The following is a 26266-nucleotide window of genomic DNA, read 5'->3' as shown; positions in this document are numbered from 1 at the left end:
CAGCACTGCTCCCCCAGCCCAGGTCCTGAGCCCGTTCCTTGCAGACACACACACAGACTCCTTGGGGCCCACCGGGGCGGCAGGGACAGTCTACAGCCTGCTGCACCCAGCTTGGCAAGTTCTTCCCACCCCCTGGAGGGGTCCTTTGGCTGCTTTGGGCCGATTCTCCAATGCCTCCCTGCCAGTAGGATATATTTAAGTTCTTAAGAATTATAAAGTGCAATTCAAAGGAAACAAATTATTTTTAGGGATAATAATAACTAAGTATGTGGTTAGGAAGCAGTTAAAAAAATACCCACCCAGGCAGTTCGAGGAAAGCCACATTCCAGCCTTGGGCTGGCCATTGCAGGTGCGGGGGGCAGGGGGTGGCTGGGCTTCACTGACCTGGTTCACAGGAGGCACGTGGGCCTGGAGCCTGGGGTCCCCCGGGCACCCCCAAGTGCTTGCTAAGAAGAAATTTGTCTCTGTTGCCTTGCATGTAACTCAGAGCCAGGCTGTGAACCCGCAGGTTGAACCCTCTCTCCTTCACGGGAACCTCTCTTGGGGGGAGAAGCACGCCAGGCAGCTGGGCTGGAGCCCACCATCACAGACTTACCAGGAAGTCCTAAATCCATGTGGAGGACTACTTGTACCCTGTCCCCTAGAAAATGCCACGGCTGGGACAAGACAACACTCATTGAAGGGGATGAAGGTTTCTTTCATGTTCTGCCTTCCCTGAAGCCACCAGGGAATTTTCCAGAAAACCACTCAGGCACAGATGCCTCCTGGGCAAGGGCCACTAGTAGTGTTCATGCTGGGCATTCTAGAACATTCTCTCACTCCCCATGTTATCTTTCACCTTTGGCATGTGGGGTTTTTTTTTCATATTTGAAAGATCCTTTCCATGTGCGTGTAAATGTATTGCAAAATGGTGTCATGTCCCAAGCGCTGTGTGAATCAATAAACATTTTATTCAAAGGTCTCTCGTTTCTCTGCGAAGGGAAAAGTGCTGTCTTTGCAGCAGCCTGAAGCCAGCTGTCTAACTACCAGGAAAGTGGGTCCCTGATGGGTTTCCGAGAAGAGTGGGACTAGACTCACCCCATGGGGGTTCAGTCCTCCTGCAAACTCTCTGCTTTCCCAGGTCATGAGCCAGCGGCTAACAGCACAGTACACATGCTCTTCCGTGGGACAGGAGGTGGGGGGGTCTCTAGCTCCCATCTGATTCCCAGAGGGCCTGAGACCCCACAGGGCAGGAAGCACTTCCCATCCTGCAGAGTTGCAACTCTAGGTCCTCCTGGGGCTGCATGATGAGAATGTCTCCCTAGCGCCCAGCAGGTTCTGGAGAACTCTCTGGAGGAGTTAAGCCCCCTAAGTTCAGGAAGATGAGTGCTGTCCCAGAAGAAGCTTGGGGAGGGGTGGGGTCTGGGTGCTGTGCCCATGGGCCTGGACCCTTCAGCTGGGCACCAAAGGAAAGGTGCCAAGGGAACCATCTCCAGCTGCAGAGGGATTCCCCACATCATGAACCCTGAGATGGGCAACAGCATCTTCTCCGTGGAGGTCTCCAGGCTCACAGGCTCAGGGTTGAGCCACCTGGGGAAGTGACCTATGCCGGATGGCAGAGTCCATGTTCTCTCCATGACACCCGGAGGCTTCTCCCCCAGCGACTTGTGCTGTAAGCTGACCCTTACCACCCACCCAAGCATCCAAGCTCTTGCAGGCTCAGGCTGTGTCTGCACCTGCTGGTTCTCCTGGGTCCAGCCACATGCTGCCCTGCCCCTCTTGGTCAGTTGTCCCAGGGGCAGCTGGGCAGGACAGGGATTGGGGGCCAGGGAGGACTTGAACAGCCCTTGGCCCTGGGAAAGGGTTAACCTGACTATTTGCCCTGCCAGACCACTTGGTGGCATCGTGACCTCATCCTCCCTGGGACAAGAGGCCTTGGGTGAGAGACAGTTCCTGCCAACTTAACTGGGGGAGGAGAGAGGTAGGTCCCAGAGGGGATTACTGAATTCTACCCTCCGGGTCCTTAAAAATAACAATAGCTTAACATGACCCTATCTCTTTCCCAAATCTCAGAAACCACTGGTTTGAAACAGTATCATTATTTTATATACCACTCAGACAGAAAAACAAACCCACATGGAAGGCTGTAATAGGAGATGCCCACACAAATCTGGCCACATCTGGGGCTGCAGGCTCAACATCCATGAGAACCTGACCTGCCCGCGGGAGAGGACAGCAAGGAGACTCACATGCCTCCCGCTGGCACATGGGGGAGGAGGGCAAAACCCTCCCTGAGAATGGGCTCCCACCAGCTGGCACTCAGGAAGGGTGGGGTCTGAATTCGCCCTCCCAGCTTGGAGTGGAGACCCCAGACGGGAAAGTCAAAGGAACACGCCTGGGCTGCAGCAAGCCCGGAGACTTCTGGAAGGACCAGCTGCGGTCTGGGTGGACAGAGGGCGGCATGGGACATCAGATGCAGAAAAGGGCACCTCGAGTTAATAAGTGGGAGTGAGCTGCTCGTTCTTGGGACCACGGATGGATTGAAGCTCTTGTCCAATGTTTACCCCATAGAAGGCAACGTCAAGTCCCGGACTCCAGGTTAAGGGGCTTGTCCAAAGTCTTGGGGCTGAGTGGTATCTGGCTACAGGGTCAGGCCTCCCGGCCACCCAGGACAGTTGGTAAAGGAGTCCCATAAAGGCACATGGATGCTAACAATTATTTGGGCCGATGGCCTAGCAGGGGAGGGACAGGTCCAGGGAACCCTGCTGGGATGTGGACCCAGGTGTCTAGTGGGCAGTGTTCCCAGGGCTCAGGGTGCAAGCACACCAGGGGCTGGACTGCAGCTGTGCGCTGTGACAAATGGCTGGCAGGCAGATGTGTGCACATCTGGACGGCAGAGTCAGCACCTGCTGAGCTCCATGGACCGGGTGCTTCAAAGGCATTGGCTGAATCCCAAAGCCGTCCTGGTCCCGGGAAGACAGAGAGGCTCTGGGCAGACAGACAGTGAGCTGGGGGCTCTGGGGCCACTCTACTGGGCTTCCTTCCTCCCAGGCCCCTCGATTTCCTGCCAGGATGGCTGTGGACGATGCAGGCATGGCCTGGGGATAGTGGGAAGGAGTCCTTCCACACACCCAGGCTGTGGGGTCACGCAGGCAGGGCTGTCTGCACTGGACCATCTCAGCGCCCCCAATTGCCTTTGCCCCCTCAACTAGAAGGGGGGGGTCACCCCTATGAGACTTTATGCCACAGCTGGGTTGGTCTGTTGCCCTCTCTGATGAGCCAAGTGAGGCCGGCCACATTTCACTGAGGACCCTGGAGCCAGCCTGCCCCAGGCTATGCTGGAACAACCAGGAACGGCTTTCTCCCCAGGGCTCAGAGACCCACCCTGGGAAGAGAGGAGCTGCCCAAGGACATCCAGAAGCCTCCTGCCTTTCCTGTCCCTAATCACCCCCCACAGGCTCTTCTGGAACCCCCAGAGCCTGGCTCTGTGGGTGGGGGTGCTGGTCACGCCTCCCTCCACTCATGGGACAGAGGAGTGACTTGGCCTGGTGCACAGCCAGCGGGGTCAGCACCTGGCCCCCAGACCCGCCCTGTCCGGAAAGAGGGTTTTCTCAGCGGGATCCCCAGGGGTCAGCTCCCCTGGGGCCTCAGGTGGGCCAAGGGAGACCGAGCCCCGTGGGGGCGCCCTCTTTGGGGGCGGGCCCTGGGCCGGAAGCGGGCTGCTCCGCTTGCTCCCTCCCGCCCGCATCCCTCAGCGCAGAGTGTGGGCCGCGCTGTAACCCGACTCCGCTTGCGCTCCTGGGGGGCGGGAGCCCAGCGGCCTTCGCCCCGGGCCTGAGTGCCACATCACTGCGCTGCAGCTCTCCCGCCGCCCACCATGCCGCCCCCGCCGCCGCCGCCGCTGCTGCTGCTGCTCCTCGCCGCGCTGGCCGCCGCCTCCCGGCCTGGGTGCCCGCTCGCCCGGGGGACCACCGGTAACTTTCCCACCCCGCGCCGGAACTTTCTACTGCGGCCAGCGACCCCTGGCCTGAACACATCCTGCGCACGCCCATGACCTTGGACGTCCTGGTGGGCTGGAAAGGGGGCATCAGGCTCTAGGGGTACAAGAAGTCTGGAACCTCAGGGCAGAGTGCAGCAGGCAGCTGGGACAGCAGAGGGGCTCAGTGCGTGCGCTGTCCAGGGGAGTCCTCCTCAGGACAGAACACAGTGGGTGGGGTGTCCTGCCGTGGGGTCCGAGGGAGCAGGTGCCAGCACTTTGCAGGGGACAGGCCATCCAAGGTCCCTGTTCCTTCCAGGAATGGGGAAGGCTATGGGCGGCAGCAAACTCTTAACCCCTCCCTGCCACCTTGGGCCAGTGATGTGGACAACACTATCTCTGGAAATGGGCTCAGAGGGCCTGGGAAGGGGCTTAGTCCTCTGGGAGGGGGCGTGGTCATTGGGGAGGGAGTGGGTGTGCCTGGAGGACTCTGGGAAAGGGCTTAGGGGTGTGCCTGTCTGTGTGATCTCACCTGAGAGTGTGGTGTGGAGGCTGGGGACCTGGAGTCCTGGGCTCTGGCCCCTCCTGGAGCGGACTTCAGTTTCCCCTCATGTTCAGAGTTGTCGGTGCATCTAGTCGCCTGTGCTCAGGGTCCTTATCAGCAGCAGACATCTGTCCCCAGAGGTGGGGGTCCCTTTGGGCTCGGGGTCTGGACATCTCTCAAAGGCCAGGGTTTGGGGATACCGGAGAACATGGTGGCACAGCCAAGTGCATGTGCCAGGAGAAAACGCCCCTCTCAAATGCACCGATGCGTCTTTCCTTTTTCTTCCCTCGCATCTGGGTTTTCACCGCCACCCACTCCAGCCCTTGCCCTCACCCCTTGCCTCCTTCCTATTGCTGCAGAAAGGCCCAGGCAGAGTGTGTGCGTGTGCACATGTGCGTGTGCATGTGTGTGTGCGTGTGCATGTATGTGTGCCCATGTGTGCACAGGTGCACAGGCGGGATGTGGACTGAACTCTCACTGGGTCACAGATGGACCTTCCCCTGCAGGAAATGTCTAGAATCAGGCTTTTCAAAAGGGACCATGGTCTCCTCCTCCAGGAAATCCCCCCAACCTGTCCTTTTCGGAGGGAGAAAGGCAGCTATCCCCTGGAGGCTGGCACAGACCACTCCTTCCTCACCTTGAGGCAAGGGTGGGGGGAGCTCTGGCTGAGGCCCTGAGGTGGCATTGGGGACTGTTTCCAGAAGAAATCCTTGCTCCAGTCCGGTCTTCCCTCCGGACAGAGGACCACATGCGGTCCACAGAAGCCAAATGGCTTTTCCTGACAGCAGGCTGGCGCGGGTGGGGACTGGACAGTTGGTGTCCACGCTGCTCTGTCTGAGACCACTATCCCTGTCCCTTTTGTACCTATCCTAGAGCCTCAGGGCAAGCCTGGACCCTCTCCTCCTCCCTTGTCCCTTGCCTGATTTGAGGCCTCCACCTCGAGCCTATGGACCGAGGCAAGGTTCATGCTCCAAGGGCCCAGGCAAGTCTGGGTTCAAATCCTGGGCTCTCTTCTCTGCTATGTAGCCTTGCGCAGATGGGGCACCCTCTCTGGCCTCATTTAGGTTTCTCATCTGTTAGAAGAGATGTTGGTCTCCTTGGCCTGGGACCAACAACCTAACCTGGGCTGAAGAGGGAAGGCGGGGAGGGAGCCGGCCAGCCCAGGTCAGCTGGGCCCCTCTTTGAAGACATGCTGACACCTTGTGGTCACCTGGTGGAACGGGCGTGTGCGGGCTATCAAAGAGCCTCAGCCTTTGGATCGGGGTCTCTAAACCCAAGGATGCCAGCCCTGTGGCACTTTTACATTTTTCAGTGGCCACACTGGAGAGGGAATGAAGCACAGGGGAAATTCACCTGAAAAACCAGTTTTATGAAAGCCAGTCTCTTGTTTCGGTGCCCACTCGCCCGGGGGCCATATAAAAACTACGAATGAAACATTTTGCATTCTTTTTTTAGTACTAAGTCTGGGGTTTGGTGAGGACGTCATCCATCCAGCAGGTGTGGGCAGGGACTGGCCACCGGGAGTGCTCAGTGGGGCCCGCAGCCCCCTGTGGCCATAGCAGCAATGCCCCCCTCGACCTCACCCCAGCCCTGGGCTCCCCAAAGGCGCATGCACTGGTGCTGGTTTCTTGTCATGGTGGAATTGTGTTCCCCTACCAAGGGATGATGAAGTCCCCGTACCTGTGGCTGTGGCTTTCCTGGGAAGTGGGGCTTTGCAGGTAAAGTAGGAGCATGAGGATGTCAACACCAGCTCAGAGTGGGCCTTAAATCCCATGACGGGTGTCCTTAGGAGAGAAACAGATTGGGACACAGACCCACCAGGAAGGACACGTGATGATGGACGTGCAGCCACAAGTTTAGGGTTTGTCAGGGTCCCAGAGGCTGGGAGAGGCAGGGAGGACCCTCCTTCAGATCCCATGGAAGGGCCCAGCCGGCCAGCCTTTGATTTCAGGTTGCCATCCTCTAGTGGTATGGGATGGTCACTGTCTGTCTACCAGCTTGGGGGCTCTGTTACACTCCAGGCAGAGGAGCTGGAGGTCCCCAGCCCAGCTCTCTGTCAGGGAGGCTCCAGAACAGACCCTCTGAGTCACGACATCTATCCCTGGGGTTGAGCAGTCAGCGTCGGACACAGACACCCGTGCACAGGACCCTGCATGAATATGATGCTTTGACCCATTGTCCTGTCATTAACTCGGTGCCGTTAGCTGCAGAGACGAGCATGCTGTTCCAAGCAGGGTCCTGGGTTGGTCTCCTGGGATTCCCTTTTTTCCCTCAAGTATAGGTTCACCCTGACGCCCTTCTCATGCTGCAGAGGATGGTGGGCGTGGGTCAGTGATCACATTAGACCCTAGAGACTTCGGAGTGTCGGGTGGCATGCCCAGGAACGCCCTCCCCTGCACGCTTAGGGGAGCAGGTGACTTTTGCTGCTTGGGGTCCCTCGAGCTTGCCCTCTGCCACTGGGCTCATCCCAACACGCATCACCAGGGGTCCAAGGTGGGCGCGGGTGGGCACACAACAGCCCTCTGTTAGCATTAGAGTCTGCAGAACTTAGGAAAATTATTCAGGAAAATTATTTTAGGAAAATTACCCTCTTGTCTATCGCTTTTAGCCACATAGGACAGCCTGGAACCCTTGGCTTGTGGTCTCAGGGGTGTTAGAAAACATAACAGTAACAGAGATGTGCTGGGCACTGACTGTGGGTCGTCCGGTAGGACCTTCATGTTGTTTCCACAGGCATAGAGTAAAGCCCGCATGCAACGAGGAAACAGAGGCCCTTGCCGTGTTGTTCAGGCAGGGAGGCAAAGCAGGTCCTCAGGCAGCAGGCCGGTCCCGCCGAGCCTTGGCACCTGGTCAAGAGATTGCCTAGATCTCTCTCAGTTGCCAGTTTTGAGAGTGGAATCTAGGCGGTGAGGGGGTGCCTTGTCCCCATCCCAGGAGGACGCTGGGAGCCGGTCTGCTGCAGGATCAGGGGCTGTGGTTGCCTCGCCTGTGGAGGGCACACCATGTGCAGAGGGTCCTGCAGGGGGGAAGCTGCCTGGCCGGGCCCACAGGACCTGAGCCCACCCTCCAGCTGCTTCCGCTCTGGGGCTCACATTTGTCCTCTCAGGAAAGATCTCACAGCACCCAGATTTCATGGCGTGTCGCCAGACGGGGTTCCCACCCTTCCCAGACTCATGGATCAGGGCTGGGTTTTGTGTGAGGGGACAGGATTAGAACACAGGCTTTTCCCTCTGTTTCTGCCTTCTTCTGAGCTCCCCTCTGCAACCCCTTCCCCCTCTTTCCCACTTCTTCTGCAATTCACCCTGCCTGTCCTCCCCAGACTCCTGCCAGGCCAAGGCCCTCTCATGCTGATTTCCATCTGTCCTGATCTGCTCTTGGAGCTCCGAGAGCCCTCTGGACCTTCTAAGAGGGCACTTGGCGGGTGGTGCGGAGTTAGCCTGGTGTTCCTTGTCTTCCCATCGTTCTCACTGTTGGGCCCACCTGCGTGGGTCTCGAGGCGGGCCGTCGTGGGAGCCCATAGTTGCAAGGAGCACTGTCCGTGCTGGTCCTCCTCTCTCCAGTTCAGGAGACCGTGGAACACAACTCTTGCAGAGTGTTCTGGAAGGGGGCGGGGAGCTGGTGTCCATCGACTCTTGGGGGTTTTGAATAACATGGGGTCAGAGTTACTGGTGGGGGTAGAACCAAATGTGGTACAGTCTCCAGGAAAGGCTGGTTAAATATTCGGGAATTTTGCCAGAACTAGTTGTTCAACTGCTAGAAGCTTGAAAGGGCCCCCATGGGGGTGTTTACACCACGGTGATTGACAAACATGGCTGGGGTGGGGGCAGGTGTCACCCACACCATGCTCTGGGTGTCTTTCCTTAGGCAAATCACTGCACCTCCTGGGAACCAGGCTCCCCCGCTGCAGAGCCGGGAGCAGGGCTCCATCAAACCCGGAGGGTTGGAGTGTAGCCCTGCCGGGGGCCTGCTCTGGGTAGTGTGCATTCTCGGGACGATGGGATGACCAGGGTCTGCACCCCTAACCGCACTGTCCTTTCTCTTCCCAGGTGACTGTCACGGGCCATGGGCTGCAGACAGTGGTACGATGCACGGACTTCTCTCTTGTTTGCTTTGGCAGCCCCTCCAAGCTGTTGAACCCTTTAGAGACCCGAACCCCAAGGTCCCAAGGGGCTGATTAGTAACAAGGCCCAGTACTCAAATCCAAACCCCTTCTTAATCAGCTGGAAGGGAGACAAAAGAGGAGGAACTCTCTCTTTCTGCAGCCTGGGCTTACCACCCTGGCTCTGCCCCCGGGTCCCCCAGAAATGCTCCTTTCAAGCTTCCCTGCTCCCCTCACCCCATGGCTGGTTGGGGCATGATGTGGCTGTAGGTTCATGGCATGTCCGCTCTTTTTCCTGGGAGCTTCCTGGGTCTTGGGTCTGTCCTGGCCCCTGCCAGGCAAGCCCCTTTCCCTCTCTGGCCCTTGGCCCTCTGCTCTGTAACAGAAGGAAAGGAAAGCTGACCTCAGGGGGTGGGCTTGAAGATCAGGTGGGCTCTGACAGCTCTGACGAGCTCAGAAGCAGATGCATCTCCTCAAGTCCCCTCCTGCCAGATTTGGGCATCCAGTGGGTTCTAAGTGGAGGGACCAGACTTCTTTGAAAGGCAGGGAATATTCTCTCTATGCAAAAGTCAACGACATATATAAAATGTTTTGAGCAGAGAAGTCACCCCATCCCTTTAAACTTTGAGAAGTGGCAACATCTTGTCACGTGTGCTGTGAGCTGCCGTGTGTGGGAGGTGCCCCTGAGGGCACGGGAAGGGGCAGCGTGGGGATGACTCTGCCCTCAGCTCCGTGCTGGGCAGGCCAGTGGGGCCGGCAAGCACCCTTGGCCACACGGGTATGGAGAGAGAGGAGTTACAATCACAGCTGAAAATGCCCGGGGACAGTGAAATCCCCATACTCCAGACACCCACCTGTGAGATGCAGAGCTGGATCAAGCCGGGCTGAGCTGTGGGCATCCTGTGAACCAGCCCTGTTCTCAACACCCTGAGCCCAGCTAAGCACTCCGCGATCCGCCATTTTCCCGGAGACAAAAGGCAGTCGAAGCCAGTAGCACTTTTGGGGACTGGTTTGCCTCAGGGCTGTGAGTTTGGGAGGGTCTGCACCTGTTTCTGCCCAACCGAGAGTCTGCTGGCTTCTTCCACATCCCTAATGTGGTGACAGCAAGGTTGGCTTTCCTGTACCCATCTTGCAGCTATGGCTGCTGAGACCTAGAGCAGCCGGCCCTGGCTCACCTACCCAGCAGCAGTGGAGCCTGCTTCATCTCGGGAGCCTTGTTGGGTCCCCCTCGGGCTGTGGCTTCTTCCCCAGGAGCCCTGGGGGTAGCCCTGTCCCTGTGGGCTCCAGCCCCATGGGACTCTGCTGGGGCAGGGCGGGCCCTCAATGCCCGTGCCTGACGGATGCCCATGTGGGTCCCGGAGGCAGGGAGTGATGCGATGACCCCACTGCCCCCAGCCACGTGCGTGGACATGCCACTCAGGACCTGCAGCGACGTGGCCTACAACCAGACGACCTTCCCCACGCTGCTGGAGCACCGGTCCCGGGAGGCGGTGGAGGCCAGCTCCGAGTACATCCTGCTGAGTGTCCTGCACCACCTCCTAGAGGGCCAGTGCAACCCAGATCTGCGGCTGCTGGGCTGTGCCGTGCTGGCCCCCCGCTGCGAGGGTGGCCGGGTGCGCAGGCCCTGCCGGCACGTGTGTGAGGGGCTGCGGGAGGCCTGCCAGCCCGCCTTCGACGCCATCGACATGGCCTGGCCCTACTTCCTGGACTGCGGCCGCTACTTTGCAAGCGTGGAGGAGGGCTGCTACGACCCCCTGGAGAAGCTGCGAGGTACGTGGGCCCCCGAGGTCTGGGGGAAGGGTGCATCCCCCAGGGGGCCTGCCAGGATTGCCTGCGGCCGGCCAGAGAGGTGGCACAGAAGGTACTGGCAGGGAGCCGGCCTCCCCAGAGTGGGCTGTCAGACTTGGGTATCTCGGGAGGGGGAATGGGCAGTCTTGGGCAGTGGTGAGCCACTCATCTCAGCAGGCATGCAGGGAGGTTCCTGGTGGTAGGGTATTCCAGGGCAGGTGGGAAGGACAGGTGTCCTGAGGCCAGCCCTCCGGGGACACAGCGCAGTCCCGAGCAGGCCTGGCTGGGAAAACTTTCCATGGCCATGGAAATACTCTCTCCTGAGCCCATCCCAGCCAGCAGCCACCGGTCACTCGTGGCTGCTGGGTGCTTGGAATGGGTCCCGGGCTGCCCAGGATCTCACTTTTGGTTTTATTTGACTTGAAAGAATGGAAGATGGAGTGGAAGGGGTCAGGCGTGGCTGGTGTGGGCCGCCCTGGATAGGGCAGGACTTCATGGTCCCCAGCATGGCCTGCCCTCACATCACCACGCTAATGGTCGGGTTCACAAGCTCTAGTGCTGGGTGCCACCCCCGAATATGGGTTCTTACCCCAACTACAGAGGACAAAGTGGGGGCCCTGGGAATGCACATGACAGCAGGGGCATCAGGGTTCACCTGGTGGAGTCAGACCGCTGGTCTGGTCGGTCTGTGCATACACTGAGCGCCTGCTGTGTGCATGGCTCCATGCTGGGTGCTGGGACGCTGACAATGGCAGGGGAGGACGGGGATGTATATCTGGGACCCATCTGGGCTGGCCCCCTGGTTCACTGGCTGTGGGGGGGGGTGCAGGGGTGACCCTGGAGCAGGCTCTGGGCCGAGAAACTCTGCCTCCCACAGGCGTGTGTGCAGGTGTGGGGCGGGGTGGGGGGGTGCCCATGGGCCATGTTCTGCCGGTGGCTGATAGGAGCTGTGTGCATGCGCAGAGGCTGAGACTTGGCTGTGGTTGCACTGGGAGAGGGCAGGAGTGCAGAGGAAGGGAACCAGACATCCCCATGGGGCCGAGCCTAACTGCCCTGGGAAAGCCCATGGAGGTGGCCCGAGAGAGATTATTTTGGGCAATTCTGCTACCAAATTGCTGGTTCCGTCTGCTTTCTTCCTCCCTCGAAACCGTTTTGAGCAGAAAGAAAACCACAGGGCCAGTGAGAGGCTTGGGGCCAAGGATTAACCCTTAACCAGCCTGCAGGAGCCACATCTTCAGTCCAGAGACAGGGAGAGGGGTGGGCCTTAGTCAGAGGGATGGGGCCGGGTTGGGAAGACCAGGGCTCCTCTGAAGGAGACCTTTTAGAGTACAGAGTAAAGCTTCCCTCTCTCCTCTCCTCTCCCCTCCCTTTCCCTCAACTCCCTTCTCCTTCCCCACCTCCCACTCTGTCCCCTGCTCCCCCTCCCTCCACCTTCCCTCCCCCTTCCCTTACCCTGCCTCTCCCTCCACTCTCCCTCTCTCCCTCCCCTCCCCACCCTGCCCTGCACCAGCACCCTCACTGCTGGGTTAGTAATCAGTGATGACCCTTGCTGTCATCATAGTCACGGTTGGTGGACTCTAGGGAGCCCTTCTGAGCCGAGGGTGCTAGACTGACAAGGCACTGAGGCCGCCTCCACCAGGAAGCTGCGTAGACAGAGCCGACCAGGAACCTCCACTGGCACCAGGTTTAGAGCTAGGTGCCTGTGGAAAACAAAGCCTCTGGAGTCAGGGGGTCTCCCCAGGGGTCGTGGTTTCTGTGGCTGTGTCTTTGCCTTTATTGTCTCCTGACTCGTATTTCATACGCTTTCCGCAGCCACTGCTTGTAGTCCTCACCGTGGCAGCTTCCGGTGTCCTTACAGCTGTAGATAATAGGCAGCATAAAGGGGATTTTAACGGAAGACAGAAACGGGTTGACCCCCAAGCTTCCGAGTGTGGCAGGGGAGGGGGTATGAGGGCGCAGGTGGTGGCCAGGGTCCCAGGAATTGTGGGGAAGCCGGGGGTGGACGGCAGGCACAGCCACGCTGGGTGGTGAGGGAAACCGAGGGCAGCTGGCGGCTCCCCCCCAACACCCCCGTTCTTCCCCAGAAGGCCTGGACGTGGAGGAGGCACTGCCCTCCGGCCTCCCGCCGACCTTCATCCACTTCACACACCACTCCTACGCACAGATGGTGCGCGTGCTACGGCGGACTGCGGCCCGCTGCGCCCACATCGCCAAGACCTACAGCATTGGCCGGAGCTTCAATGGCAAGGAGCTGCTGGTCATCGAGTTCTCGGCCCGGCCCGGCCAGCATGAACTGAGTAAGCCACTGCTGCTGGTGGAGGCCCAGGGGAGATGTCTGCATGCAGGCCAGCTCCCAAGAAAGGGTTCTGGGGCGTGCAAGCCCAGGTCCAGCGCACCGCAGGCGTGGGGGACAGGGAGCAGGCAGGGTCTGTGCTCTGCTGCCTGCCCTGGGGGTGCATGGCCACATCCCACAATGGGGAGATGGGAGCTGGGGGCTCCATCCGGGGGAGCGTCACCCCCACAAGTTGGGGGAAGAGAAGCAAGGGGATTCCTGGTGGCCGGGGGCATGTGGACCCTTGTCTGTCTCTGGGGAAATGTAACTGTGCTCTGCGCATTCTGTCCTTTTCGCAACCTCTCCCTGGCACGCTCAGACCGAGGCAAGTATGTGCACGTTTGGTCCTGGCCACTCCACATTGGCTCCTTGGAGTGGCTTGGTGAACGTAATCTCCCAGAATGATCTGAAGGAAGCACGTCGTCCTTTTCAAAAACCAAGTCCATTTCAACTCATCAGGCTCAAGTGGTCTTGTTTTGAGATGGGGCAGAGCGACGTGGAAAATGCTAGATTTTATCGGCTTGGTGTCAACAAAGCGGGAGGTCAGACCCCTCTGCAGCCCCCCATTCACTGCCCTCCATTGTGGGGGTGCTGAACAGAGCTCACCAGGAAGCTGGATCTCAGAGCAGGGGCTGGGTCTCAGGGGGCTGGCTCGAGAATCCAAGTGATTCTAGCAAAGTCTCAGCCCCTGTCTGGGAGGTCTTTGTCCCAGGTAGTGAACTGAAGACCACTGTGAACTCCTCCTTGGCACTGAGGGCATCGGGGCACAGGGGCCCAGTTCTGACCTCTGCCAGGAGCCTTTCCTTGGCCCCGTCCTCAGCTGGTCTATCCGCATGACCATAGGAGGAACAGGGGTCAATCCAGAAGTAGTTCCCTTTGGACTCTTGGTTTTTTAATTGGAAAAAAATATGCCATTGAGGTTAAGTGGCTCTGGTATTTTTGCTGGGTTCGCTACACTCAGCCTGATTTTCATCCTCGTAGTCTGGGCAGCATGGATGTCATGAGCCCAAAGCTCATGACAGAGATCACCTGGCCCCACCCCAGCCTCCTTGTCCCACTCTGCCCCCTGTCCCTCCAGCTCATGGTACGTTCTGGGATGAAGATAGGACTCCTCCCATCTCAGACTGGTGTGCAGCTTTAGACCGTGGTGAGGGATGTCCCCTGTGAGAAGGTCAAAGGAAATGACCACTGTGGGAAGCCTCAGGGTCATTTGTACCCTCAGAAGGCAGGAGGGACACGAGTGTTTGCTCCCATGACTACAGGTCCTTGGGCTGCGCACAACCAGGGACAGAGATGCCATTTTCCAGATGAGCCATGTGAGACTCAGAGAAGAGAGTTGACTTGCCTGAGGTCACACAGTAGTAAGGCTTCCTGACCCCGGTCTATTTTTATTTTCTATTCACATTCCACTCACCCATCCTTCCATTGAGCCATCCTTCCGTCTAGATAACCAAACATCCATCTACCTATCCATCCATCACCCATCCATCTTTCTATCTGTCCTTCCATCCATCCATCCTCCTATCCCTCCATCCATCCTTCCAACTTTTCACCCATCCATCCTTCTATCCAGATATCCAAACATCTATCCATCCATCCATCCATCCATCCATCCATCCATCCATCGTTCTATTCCTCCATTCATCTGTCTATCCAAATATCTAAATATCCTTCCATCCAATCATCCTTCCATCTTTCTGTCCATCCTTCTATCCAAATACCCAAACATCCACCTACCTATCCATCTATCTGTCCTTCTATTCCTCCATTCATCCTTTAATTTTTCTATCCACCTTTTCATTCATCCTTCTATCCTTCCATCCATCTTTCCATTTTTTCACCCATCCATCCTTCTATCCAAATACCCAAATATCCATCTACCCATCCATCCATCCTTCGATCTTTCTACCCATCCTTCCACCCATCTTTCTATCCCACTATCCATCCTTCCATCTCTCACCCATCCATCCTTCTGTTCAAATATCCAAATATCCATCCATCCATCCATCCATCCTTCCATCCATCCATCCTTCCTTCCATCCATCCATCCATCCATCCTTCCTTCCATCCATCCATCCATCCATCCTTCCATCCATCCATCCTTCCTTCCATCCATCCATCCATCCATCCATCCTTCCATCCATCCATCCATCCATCCTTCCATCCATTCATCCATCCATCCATCCATCCATACATACATACATACTTCCATCCATCCATCCATCCTTCCATCCATCCATCCTTCCACTCTTCTACTGAAATATGTAACCACTCATCTACCTACCCACCTATCCAACCCTCTATCCATCTTCCGTCCTTTCACCTATTAATCCATCCTTTCAGCTATCCTCCCTTCCTAGATTCCTTCCTTCCTTCCTTCCATTTGAGGCCCGTCTTCCCATCTAAGCACCAGTGTACACCTTAATTTACTACACAAATATAGAAAGTGGCCACGAATAAAATTCACACTGAGCAATGATAACCTACATTGTTATTAATACCCTTGACGTGTTTCGCTAATAATTGTGGCTAAACTTAAGGAATGAGCTTAGTAAGTCGTGACTTTGATGAGACCTCATGAGTCACCGAGATGTTGGGGTCAAAACAAGAATGACTAGGTCCCAAAGCATCCAGCCAGCCTTGCCACGTGGGCCCTCAAGTCTCTGGGGACCCTAGGATTTGAGACGACCGCTCAGGTCCCCATATCTCCCCCAAGTGGAGCCCGAGGTGAAGCTCATCGGCAACATCCATGGAAATGAGGTGGCGGGGCGGGAGATGCTCATCTACCTGGCCCAGTACCTGTGCACCGAGTACCTGTTGGGCAGTGCCCGCATCCAGCGCCTGCTCAACACCACGCGCATTCACCTGCTGCCCTCCATGAACCCCGACGGGTACGAGGTGGCGGCTGCTGAGGTGAGTGTCCTCTATACCAGATCCCATGGGCTACTGCCTTAGACAGCCTCCCATCTGCTCCTTCACTAGCAGTGATCAGAGGTCTGTGTGCACCCGCCGTTCTGGGTGACAGGCATTCAGCAGACATCAGCATCGGCACAATCCTACTTGGGATCAGGGGCAGGCACCCATAACTCTGAGGTGTGGGAATGAGAGGATATGCTCTAGAGAGATCTGTTGGAAAGGTGGGGCAGGGGAGATCTCACAGTAGCTGGAGGCCCGGACGCTCACCCATGTGACTTGGAGCAGAGCCCCAGCAGGGGTGGGGAGCAAGCAGTATACGTAACTACTGGGGGGATTCAGGCAGGGGAACGGCCAGGGCAAGGCCCTGAGGCTGGAGACTTAGGAGGCTGGATGGAGGAGCCGGATGGATGGCAGAGGAGCTAAAGGACAGCTTGGCTGGACGTGCTCCCAAGTTCACAACACAAAGCAGCCCTGGCCTCCGACCCAGTCTGGCCCCGTGGCCTCCCTACAGAAACGGTTGGGGTGGGGTGTGCTGACCCCCAGGTGGGGGTGGCCTGTGCTTCCAGGGAGCCGGCTACAATGGGTGGACAAGCGGGAGGCAGAATGCGCAGAACTTGGATCTGAACCGCAACTTCCCTGACCTGACGTCCGAGTATTACCGGCTGGCTGAGTCCCGCAGCGTGCGCAGTGACCACATCCCCATCCCGCAGCACTACTGGTGGGGTAAGGTAGGAGCCGTCCCTGAGCCTGCCCCCCGCGCATCGTCCTGCGTTCAAGGGGTCTCTCGTTATTCCGGGACCACAGGCCCAGTCTCCCCAGGGCAGGGGAGTCTGAGCCTCTGAAGCTCTGCTTCCTGCCTGGGACATGGGGTTGTTGGGGTTCAGAGAAGACGTGTGGAAAACACCCTGGGCCTGGCGGGTACTCAGAGACGGCTCCCTGGGCCGACTGCCTAGAGGAAGTGACCGCCCGGGGTGGTGGGGAAGTGAGTCTCAGGCAGGGGTGTGGGCCAGTGGGAGAGGCTGGTGGCATCTGAAGGGATGCTTGAGGGCTGGGTGGGGGCCGAGCCAGGGCCTTGTGGCAGGGAGGGTGGGCCCAGAGATGGCTGGAGGCAACCAGCAGGGGTGTGTCTGGTCCTGACCATGGCCTTGCCCGTGCTGGGCAGGTGGCGCCGGAGACCAAAGCGATAATGAAGTGGATGCGGACCACCCCGTTTGTGCTCTCAGCCAGCCTCCACGGGGGCGACCTTGTGGTGTCCTACCCCTTTGACTTCTCCAAGCACCCCCAGGAAGAAAAGATGTTTTCTCCCACGCCCGATGAGAAGGTGAGAGGGGGCGGGCCTGCTGTGTGTGCAGGGGAGGCTACAGGGGGAGCGGGGCCCAGGCGGCCTAGGCGCTGGCCTGGCCTTGTCCCTTTTCGAGCTCAGTGAGACGCACGCAGTCACAGAAGCAGGAGGAGCCTTCCAGGCCCAGCTCTAAAGGTTCTTCCTCCAGGAAGCCTTCCAGGCATCTGGGAGCATCTCATCCTTCCTTGGGCCACGTCCCACCTTCCATCTGTGTCCCCAACTGGGAGCCCCTGGGGTGAGAACCTTAGCCCAGTGCCCTCCCTGCTGGCACAGGGAGAGGGTGGGGTTCCAGGCGAGGCCGGCAGAGGGCAGTGCTGCAGCATGCATGGTGTCCGCCTGACCCTGGCCGCCTCAGGGCTTCTCCAGGGCCTTGCAGGTTTGCTGAGGGTCCCCAGGGCCAGACCAGCTCCATGGGAACCCGGCTGCCACAGGATCGGAGAAGAAATTCTGACCCTGGAGTTCCCTTGGGTCTGAAGAGGTCTTTGCCCTGTTCAGGCCTCAGTTTCCCTCACTGGTCAGACCAGCAGGGCAGGGGATGTGATCATGGCGAGATCCTTCTCCACCCCATTATTCCCTTAGGGACTAGCTGCCTGCAGTACCCCCCCACCCCCGCCCAATACCCCGCCCTGACTGGGCTCCTCCCCAGGCCTGATCCTGGAGCTCACGCAGGCTGGTCTTCTGGGAGGTGGGAGTTGATCACTTTCCATCTTGGCTTGGAAAGGTCCTCGCTCTCTGCTCGGTCATCCAGCAGGCCCCCCCTGTGTCCCAGGGCTGATGGGGAGCCAGTCCTGCTCTCTGCTTCGGGGCAGGGCGGGGAGCAGGGGGCTCTGGGGACAAGTGCCCATTCCCCTCCCTCAGCCACGCAGGTCAGCTCAGCCTCCCCCTGCTCCCCACACCCTGTACTGCTGGCCTGTGTCAAGCAGGACTGGCCCTCGCACGGAGGGTCCTGGTCCAGGTCAGGAGGCAGAGCCAGAAGCGGGCTGGACTGGGATGGAGGGTTGCCAGGAGGCCAGGGACGGGATGGGGTGTATCTCTGTGTGCGCATGCAGGTGTGCAGGGTGAAGCCCCAGCCCAGCCCTGGCCTTCAGGAGGGCTGCCCTAGAGGAGAAGGTGATTTCCCACAGGCACCCAGCAGGGACCAGGAGGCGGAACAGGGACAGCAGGCAGAGGGCTCTGCCTCCAGGACAGCGGGGAAGGCAACTTTTGGGTCCCCTGGGCTGCTTGCTTCTGTGCCCCTTCCTCCTTGCACTGCTTCATCCCTTCACTCCCTCCCCACCACGCGCCCCTGCAGCTAGCATAGTCCATGCTCAGAGCCCAGCATGTGCCCCAGGCTGGGTGGTGTCCACTGTGGGCCTGCCCCTGACCGCTATGCTGTCAGAGGGCAGGGCTGACAGTGGGACACGGCCTGTGTCCCCTCAGCAGCAGGAGCCCTTGGTGCGAGGCCCAGTGTCTGAATCCGGAGGCAGATGCGTGAAGATGTCCTGGCGGGGGTGGGGGGGCGAGGAGTTCGCCTCAATGAGTCCCACCAGAGTCAGAAAACCCAGAGTCCTCCCCACCAGCCATCAATCACGGATCGATCACGCTCAGGCTCACAGCCAGCAGTGGTCTCTGTGGAAACCAGGGTCCCAGGAGGGGGCCTGCGGGGCAGGGGCGTGGGAGGAGGGGCTAGCCAGGGTGTCCCACGTCTCTTCCCCCAAATTCTCGTGGTGCCCTGTGGAGAAGAGCCAGCACCTCTTGGTGGTATTCGGGCCATCTATTCCCCTATACCTGTCCCTTCTGCCAAAATCTTTCTCCCAAGCTCAGTTCAAGCTCTGTCCTCCCCCTTAAACCCTCCCCACCCAGCCTACTGCCAGCTAGAAGGAGCGAGAGCGTCAGCGGGGTCCCAGGCAGCAGAGCTGGGCAGGCCAGTCCTCCCCGTGGCCTCTGGCTTGAGCTCCTGCAGAGAAAGCACCCCCCCCACCGCCCCTAGCTCATTTACAGCCAGCTGTTCTCCTGGCATCCTTGTCCTGCACCTGCCTGCCGGGTCGGGCCTGTTCCCAACGGAGCCTGTGGCTTGTATGTCCCTGGTACCCCACCGGAGAGACCCTTGCTCTGGCCTGACCCCACCCGCCCAGCCTGCCACTTTTTGCAGAGGGGTCCCCGGCCAGGACAGACTTCTCCCAGGGTCACGGGGCTCTGGCAAGGATAGTCCGCTAGGCCCCATTATCCACATGACCCCAGCTTAGGAGCTGCCACCTGAGCAGACCCCATGTCTGGTGCTGGGACACAGGCATAGGGCGACCAGTGCCCCTGCCTGGTGTGGGGGCAGCATGGGGGGAGGACTGCGCTGGGGGCAGGGGCCGTGGATGCACTCAGATGCACCCCTCCACCCACCACAGTGGACGCTGCACACGTGTGGTGACAGGTGGGGGCTCCCACAGGCACAGGTTGTGCCCCGGGGAACATGGGGTGATGGTTATCATAGAGTAGTCAGTGGTGACGTCAGTGAAAATGAGGCCTGCCCCAGTCTCTTGCCTATCCCAAGGCTTGCCCTCTGTAGGAAGGGCCTGGGAAGTTGCAAAGCTGACCTCGGGGAGCCCTGCCTGCGTTCCTTCAGTGCACCCCCTTCCTGGGAGAAAGCCCACCCTCCCCAGCCAGGTGGGCAGGGGCTTCACAATGTGCCAGGTTCCCATGAGCTCTGGCTCTTGTGCCTCCAGGCCTTTGCATGTGCTGTGCCATCTGCAAGGACAGCACCCCCCTTCCTTATCTGTCCTGCAGACCCCTCCTCAACCCATTGGCCTCAGCACTTAGGGTGCCTTGCAGGGCGCCCCACCTTCTGGCCTTGGTCTCATGAGAAACCTATCCCTTGGTCTCCCTTCCAGATGTTCAAGTTGCTGGCCAGGGCCTATGCTGATGTGCACCCCATGATGATGGACAGGTCAGAGAACAGGTGTGGTGGCAACTTCCTGAAGAGGGGCAGCATCATCAATGGGGCAGACTGGTACAGCTTCACTGGAGGTGCGGGCAGAGTGGGGGCTGGGCTGGGGTGGGGGTGGGGAGGGACTGGGCAGGAGGAGGGAGGAGAGAGTGGAGGGAGGGAGGCAGTGAGAAGGGAGGGGGAGGTTGGGAGGGGCTGAGGTGGGATGGGTAGGGGAGGGGTTTGGGAGAGTGGCGGGGAGATAGAGGTTGGGGAGGGGCTTGAAGTGGGGAGGCCTGCATCTCCTCTCCACAGCTCTTTCTGGGAGCTGGATTCTGGGAGTTCTGGAAGGTGGGGGAGGGGCATAGGGGCATCACAGCCCCGTGAGGGCGTGGTCTGGCTTCGGTTCTGCTGCTGCCTTCAGGTTCTAGGTGACAGGTGTGGCAGAGCTCTATGCCAGCCCCCATGCCCATTCTGCTGGGGACTTCGTGAGCTCTGACCTTGTGTGACCCTACTTGTGACCAATTTTTCCCGCCCCTTGGCAGTGTAAGAGGGGTGCCGGAGGGAATGAAGGACTCCAGTGAAACCTGAATTTCAGAAAAATCATGAAGCATTTTTGGTACTGTATAAGTACGTCCCAAATACTCCATGGGATATACTTACACTAAAACTCTATTCACTGTTTTTTCTGAAGTTCCACGTTAACCGGGTGTCCGGGTAGACATCACACGAAGCAAAGCGGGGTGCGTGAGACCCTGTGTGCCTGAGAGCACCTGCTGGGCCAGGCCCACCTGCTCCTATTCTCTGCCCCTCCCCCCATCCTGGCGTGACACTCAGTATTTGGGACATTTGGCAGATGAGGAAACCGGGCTTTGGCAAGACAAGGGCCTGTCGGCATCCGTGCCACAGGTGGTGGGGCTGTGGGCAGAGAGGACAACCCCTTCAGCTCCTGCACTGAAGCCAACTCACACCCCTGCTTGGCCACCTTGCCCCTACTGCCCTGAGATGGACCTGAGTGAGCCTTTCCCAGGAGCACAGGGCACCTTTTCTCCTTCCTAGAGCCCAGGTGCCTGGGTCCCTGACTCTGAGTCTTGAGCATAACCCCATGTCCAGGGTCTGCAAGGGACCCAAGAGGTGGGTCTGAGCCTAGGAGAGCAGCTGGACTCGTGGACACAGGGGCACAGACCCAGGGAAGACACAGGGGCCAGTGGCCAAGGACAGGGGGCCGCATGGATTGGAGCCTGGATGAAGGTTAAGTTGGTTGTAGCTGCTGCAGCCTTCTGAAGGGCAGGGGTGGCTTCTGCTCCCAACAGCAGATGGACAGAAGAGGCAGGAGTGGCTGCGTGGTTGAGAGCCTCTCTGTGTGGCTGGATTGGCTGGTTGTCCAGCTTTGCAAAGCCTGTGCTCTCCCCAGAAGTGGGGGCTGGGAACCTTCCTCCCCGGGCTATTCTTGGGCCCGGCTAGGCACACGGACACTGTTGTCACCTGGGTCCAGGCCAGGAGCAGGCCAGGCGCCTGGTTCGGCGGGCTCATTTCTTACCCACCGAGGGGCACACAGGATGGAGCTTAAGCCTGAGCACTTAGGTGCCAGAACGCACTTTGGATTCAAAGTGCAACTCCAACCCTGCCCCTTTCCCCCTTGAGATCTGGGTCAGAGCTGCCAGTGCCCTGTGCCTCAGTCTTTTCATCCGTAAAGTGGGGATAAGGGCAGTAGCCTCCCACGCACCAGGCCGGAAGTGGGGAGTGGCGAGCGCGTGGATGTTGAACATGGGCACATGGGTGTCGAGAGTGCAGGTGTGTGGGTGTCGAGCGCGTGCACGTGGATGTTGAGAGCGTGGGCGTGCGAGTGTCGAGGGCGGGCGCGTGTGAATGTCGAGGGTGGGCACGTGGGTGTCGAGTGCAAGCACGTGAATGTCCAGAGTGTGGGCGTGTGGGTGTGGAGCATGGGCACGTGGGTGTCAAGGGCGGGTTCGTGGGTATGGGAGTGCGGGCACATGGGTGTGGGGCATGTGGGTGTCGATTGTGGGCACGTGGGTGTCGAGTGTGGGCGCATGGATGTCCAGAGCATGGGCTCACGCTCAGGCCACCCCCTGTGCCGCAGGCATGTCCGACTTCAACTACCTGCATAGCAACTGCTTCGAGATCACGGTGGAGCTGGGCTGCATAAAGTTCCCCCCGGAGGAGGCCCTCTACACGCTCTGGCAGCACAACAAGGAGCCGCTCCTGAACTTCATGGAGACGGTGAGCCAACCCCCACCCACCGGCTTAGCTCCGCCAGCTAGCGCGGCCTGGCCTGGTGGGGAGACTGCAGGCACAACTGCCCCTCACTTGTTTATCTGTTAGCCCTCTGGCTGTCCACTGGCCGCCTCCTGTCAGCCAGCCCTGGGGCCACTTGGGACCTCCAGGGCCATGCATTGGGGACCTAGGATAGTGAGGCTTTCATGGCCTAAAGGGATAGCACCGGACTGGGAGGAGGCAGGGACCAAGGCGGCCCAGGGATGGCACCTGACCCAGCCTCGGAGATCATAGGTGCTTCCTGGAGGAGGTGACAACCGGGCTGCATTGTGAAGAAGTAGGGGAACGAGGTAATGAGAGAGCTCAGGCAGGGGGACGGCATGGGAGGGTCCCCAGGCCACAGCGAGGAGTGTGGACACAGGAGTGGACTGTGCACTGGGTGACAGGCTGGCCTCAGGTGCTGCTCTGGGTGGCAGGGCCTGGAACATGTCTGTCTCTCAGGCTCAGAGACACTGGCTGCTGGAGGAGGGGTGGGGCAGGGGGAGGGAGGGCTAAATGCTGTCTGTGGGGGGCCACGTTCATCCAGAAGTAGGTGGTGGTGCTGAGCAGAAGTCAAGCGGAACGTGTCTAGAACAATCATCAGTGGATCCCGGAGGCGGTCCCCCAGCATCTGGGCAACCGCGTCCTGTGCTCTCCCAGTCCTGCCTGCTGGCCTGGCTCACAGCTGAGGGGTGTGGTGGGGGGGTGTCAGAGGGCAGTAACCCCGTGGGTCAGGCACACGGCGGGGTGGGGGGAGGGAGGGCAGAACCCAGTGTAGTTTTGCAGACGCCTCAGTGACTTTTCTTCTGAGCACTCTCAAGACTCAGGTGACTCACACATTGGCACCATGTCCCCAGGAGGAGCAGGCCCTGAGGGAGACACAGGGTTGCCCAAAGGGGACGGTGATGGGATGTACATGCATAACAAGGGACACTTGGCATTCCTACCTATGGCATTCAGTCCTGACACCAGTCCTGGGTGTTTGAAGGGGCTGCCCCATTTTGTGGGGTGAGGGACAGGTGCCTGGGAAGGACAGCACTGGCCTGGGGCTCCTCGGTCACGTGTGGGCTCCCCAGCCTGGCTCTCAGCTGCCACAAGAAAACCAGAGGAGGAGACAGAGGGTCAGACAGCACAGCGCCTGCCCAGGGTTGCCCAGAAACTGTCCAGAGCTTATACTCGGATCTGCCTGCCCTGAACCTCAGTCGTGTCAATGAATCCTTTCTAGAAAGATCAGGGACCTTCCTCTAGGCAAGAACCAAGCAGAGCCTTCCGGATCTGCGGCTGCTGCTGTAGAACAGAAAGCAAAGCCCAGATAAGAGCTGGACATTTTTAGTGTTGTTCGAGTTTCTGTTTTATGGCTGAGCCCGAGACCTCTCTCGGCGTGGGGCAGGTCACCCTTCAGTAATAGGTCTGGGCTAGACCCCTCGCTCATTTCATTTTACGGCTGTCTGGTGGAAATTAGTTTTAAGGAGCCTTAAGTGGGACTGGGATTGCTCTGTGGATATTGTATGTGAGGTTTTAGGGTATGAAGATTTAGTAATGAGCTCGGAAGGGTGGCAGGCCTGTCATGCAGCCGGGCGTGGCTGGACCCTGAGGACGACGCCCCAGGAAGGCCGTGCTGGGTCTTCTGATAAGGATCGAGGCTGTCATGGCCCATGGAGGCCTTCCTCACAGTGATGCTGACCAGGCCTCGGGTGGGTGTCTGCTTCTCCCAGGGGCGGGAGGGGTGGGGAGGGGCGTACACACCACGTCTCTGTCCCTGCCGGAGGGCTCCTGGTGCCTGGGTGGGCCAGAAGGTGACTCCTCAGCCCGAAGGTGACTCGCTTAGCCTGCTCAAGCTGACATGAACTGACACCCTACTATGTGTCTGGTCTGTGCTCTAGGCTGGGGAGAGGAGGACAGATCGTAACATTACAGTGAGATCAGGGCTGGGAGTGTGGAAGCCTGGAACTGGGGACCCCGGAGGAAGGCCCTGATGTGACCGGTTATCAAGGAGGGCTTCCTGGAAGAAGAGGAACGTGGGGGAGAGGAATTGGCTGGTTCCGAACAAAGGAGGGACAGGATGGGGGTGGGGGTTGGAGGCCTGGAGTGGCCATGCAGGTGTGGGGGGCAGCCTCCTGGGAGAGAAGGGTAGGGTCTCGCTGCCCTCCCACCCAGTCCCCTTGGCCTCATTTGACATGACCTGTGGGCCCTAAGTTGTTTGCGGTCCCATAGAGCAAGGGTGGGTTGGCTTGTTTATTGTCGACATTTTTAGGAGGAGTGTGAACAGGCCCAGGCAGCTCTAACGGGGACCTGCATGGGGTGTAGCTTCCTCACCAGAAGGCATTCACTCGAACGTGTGGCTTGGGGACCGGTCTGTACGGATGGTGGGCAGGTCCCGCATCCCGGCTCTGCCATGGGCCTTCATGGGTGTGGATGCACGTTCCCCAGCAACACCAGCGGCTCATTTTACAGATGGGGGGAGACAGTGCTGAGATGCAGGGTAACTTGTCCAAGACCAAACAGCGGTTGGTGCCTTGGCTGGGACCGACACGAGGGCCTCTGTCCTCATGGTGCCCGCACTCAAGAAGGAGTGTCCGCACCAACCCACTCTGCATGTGAAAGGGGAGCTGAGATGAGCTCCAGGTTTCTCTGCTCAGCACCCCTGGCCCAGGAGAGTGGGTCAGTGGACCCTCGAGCAGAACTGCAGGGTCAGGCGTGAACCCAGAGCGGGGCTCTGAGGACAGACGGACAGGAGCTGGCTGGGCTGGGCCGCTCTGTCCTCTGGAGAGCACACACCATATACCCATGCCCTCCCTCTCCTCTTTTTCAGGTGCACCGGGGCATCAAAGGTGTGGTGATGGACAAATTCGGCAAGCCGGTCAAAAACGCCCGGATTGTGGTCAAGGGCATCCGCCATGACATCACCACAGGTGAGCCCTTTTTTGGGGGCCTGAGCTGTGGTGGCTGGCTCCCTCGGGCAAGCTGTCCCTTGTCCTGGTGCCCCAAGAGGCTGCTCCACTCTGCCTTCATGGGCTTTGAGGGATGAATAGGAGTTTGGCTGAGGAAGCGGGTGGAAAGGGTGCTCCAGGCCAGGACAGAGGCAAATGCAAATCTGGGGTCCACTTGCCCTCCAGGCTGATGCCCCTTGGGCCTGCACATCTCGGCACCCCAAGCCCGAATGGGAACCTCTGTCTGAGAATTGCTTCTGTTCTGTGTGTTCGCAGCCCCAGATGGTGACTACTGGAGACTGCTGCCTCCGGGGTCCCACATCGTCATAGCTCAGGCGCCTGGCTACTCCAAGGTCATCAAGAAGGTCACCATCCCTGCCCGGATGAAGAGGGCCGGCCGCGTGGACTTCATTCTCCAGCCTCTTGGCACCAGACCCAAGCAGCTCCTCCTTGGGCCACGGAGAAGTGGGTCTGGGCTCCGAGACCCACTAGGAGGTGCCAGCCGGTATGGGGAGCCCGAGGAGCCTGGCCAGGAGCCCCTCGGGGGGCGGAGGCAGCCCTCTGTGGGCGGGAGCAAGCCGTGGTGGTGGTCTTACTTCACGTCCCTGAGTGAGCACAAGCCTCGCTGGCTTCTCAAGTACTAGCTGCACCCCCACCCCTCTCCCGCCCAGAGGCTCCAGGCTCTTGACTTTGTCTTCTGAAGACACCCTGTAAAGCTGTTTCTGTTTTATTAAAGTCACTTTATACACTGTCGGCCATGGTGAGAGACTTGGGGCGTGAGGCATGCTGACCTCGTCCGCCTGGATGGTCCCAAGGGCAGGTGCCCCTGCTGTCCCACAGGCGGTCTGGAGGGGGCTGGAGCCCGAGGCCTTGAAGCAGGAGGGGTCCTCTGCCTTACTGAGGGGGGCACCGAGTCTCCTGAGGAGGTGGCCCACGGTGGAGGGGAGTGCAGGGCCAATCAGGAGCAGAGAGTTTGCGAGTCTGTGGAGGTGGGATGAAAGGAGGAAGGTCGGGAGAGCCTGTCTGTGAGGAGCGGAGGCTGGGCAGCAGGTGACCTTAAGGGCAAGGGAGCTGTCGAGAGCTCTGGGACCGTAGCATCACCCAAGGGTCACCCTTGGAGGCTCCCAGGCTTTGATGGGGTCCTAACTCCAGCAGGAAGCATCTCCCTTGTCTCCTTTCTCATCCTTACG

The 26266-nt window shown here is 59.1% G+C and overlaps 1 protein-coding gene across 3 annotated transcripts; it reads left to right on the top strand.

The window, feature by feature from the left end:
• The first annotated feature begins 3737 nt into the window (after nt 1-3737).
• CPZ (carboxypeptidase Z) lies at nt 3738-25823 on the top strand. 3 transcript variants are annotated; one of them, XM_032333702.1, is made up of 11 exons: nt 3738-3953; nt 8546-8578; nt 9964-10368; nt 12474-12683; nt 15435-15631; nt 16201-16362; nt 16797-16955; nt 19838-19973; nt 21974-22113; nt 24959-25058; nt 25353-25823. In XM_032333702.1, exons 1-11 carry the CDS (start codon nt 3857-3859, stop codon nt 25718-25720), a joined length of 2007 nt encoding a protein of 668 aa, XP_032189593.1. In that variant the 5' UTR covers nt 3738-3856; the 3' UTR covers nt 25721-25823. The 3 variants fall into 3 exon arrangements, with proteins under 3 accessions (XP_032189593.1, XP_032189594.1, XP_032189592.1); XM_032333703.1 differs by having other exon boundaries at nt 3739-3953; nt 9994-10368; nt 12471-12683; XM_032333701.1 differs by having other exon boundaries at nt 3739-3953; nt 12471-12683.
• The last annotated feature ends 443 nt before the right edge of the window (nt 25824-26266 follow it).

Source organism: Mustela erminea, chromosome 2, assembly GCF_009829155.1.
Source record: "Mustela erminea isolate mMusErm1 chromosome 2, mMusErm1.Pri, whole genome shotgun sequence".
NCBI lineage: Eukaryota > Metazoa > Chordata > Mammalia > Carnivora > Mustelidae > Mustela > Mustela erminea.
Note: the sequence above shows the minus strand (reverse complement) of the source record. Positions and strands in the feature narration are given on the sequence as shown.

Excerpts from the sequence above, each read along its gene's own strand:
- CPZ (XM_032333701.1), top strand. The coding sequence starts at position 3,857 with ATGCCGCCCCCGCCGCCGCCGCCGCTGCTGCTGCTGCTCCTCGCCGCG. Across the intron at positions 8,579-9,963 it reads GCCATGGGCTGCAGACAGTG|GGAGTGATGCGATGACCCCA; the intron begins GTACGATGCACG and ends TCCCGGAGGCAG. Across the intron at positions 10,369-12,470 it reads CCCCCTGGAGAAGCTGCGAG|AAGGCCTGGACGTGGAGGAG; the intron begins GTACGTGGGCCC and ends GTTCTTCCCCAG.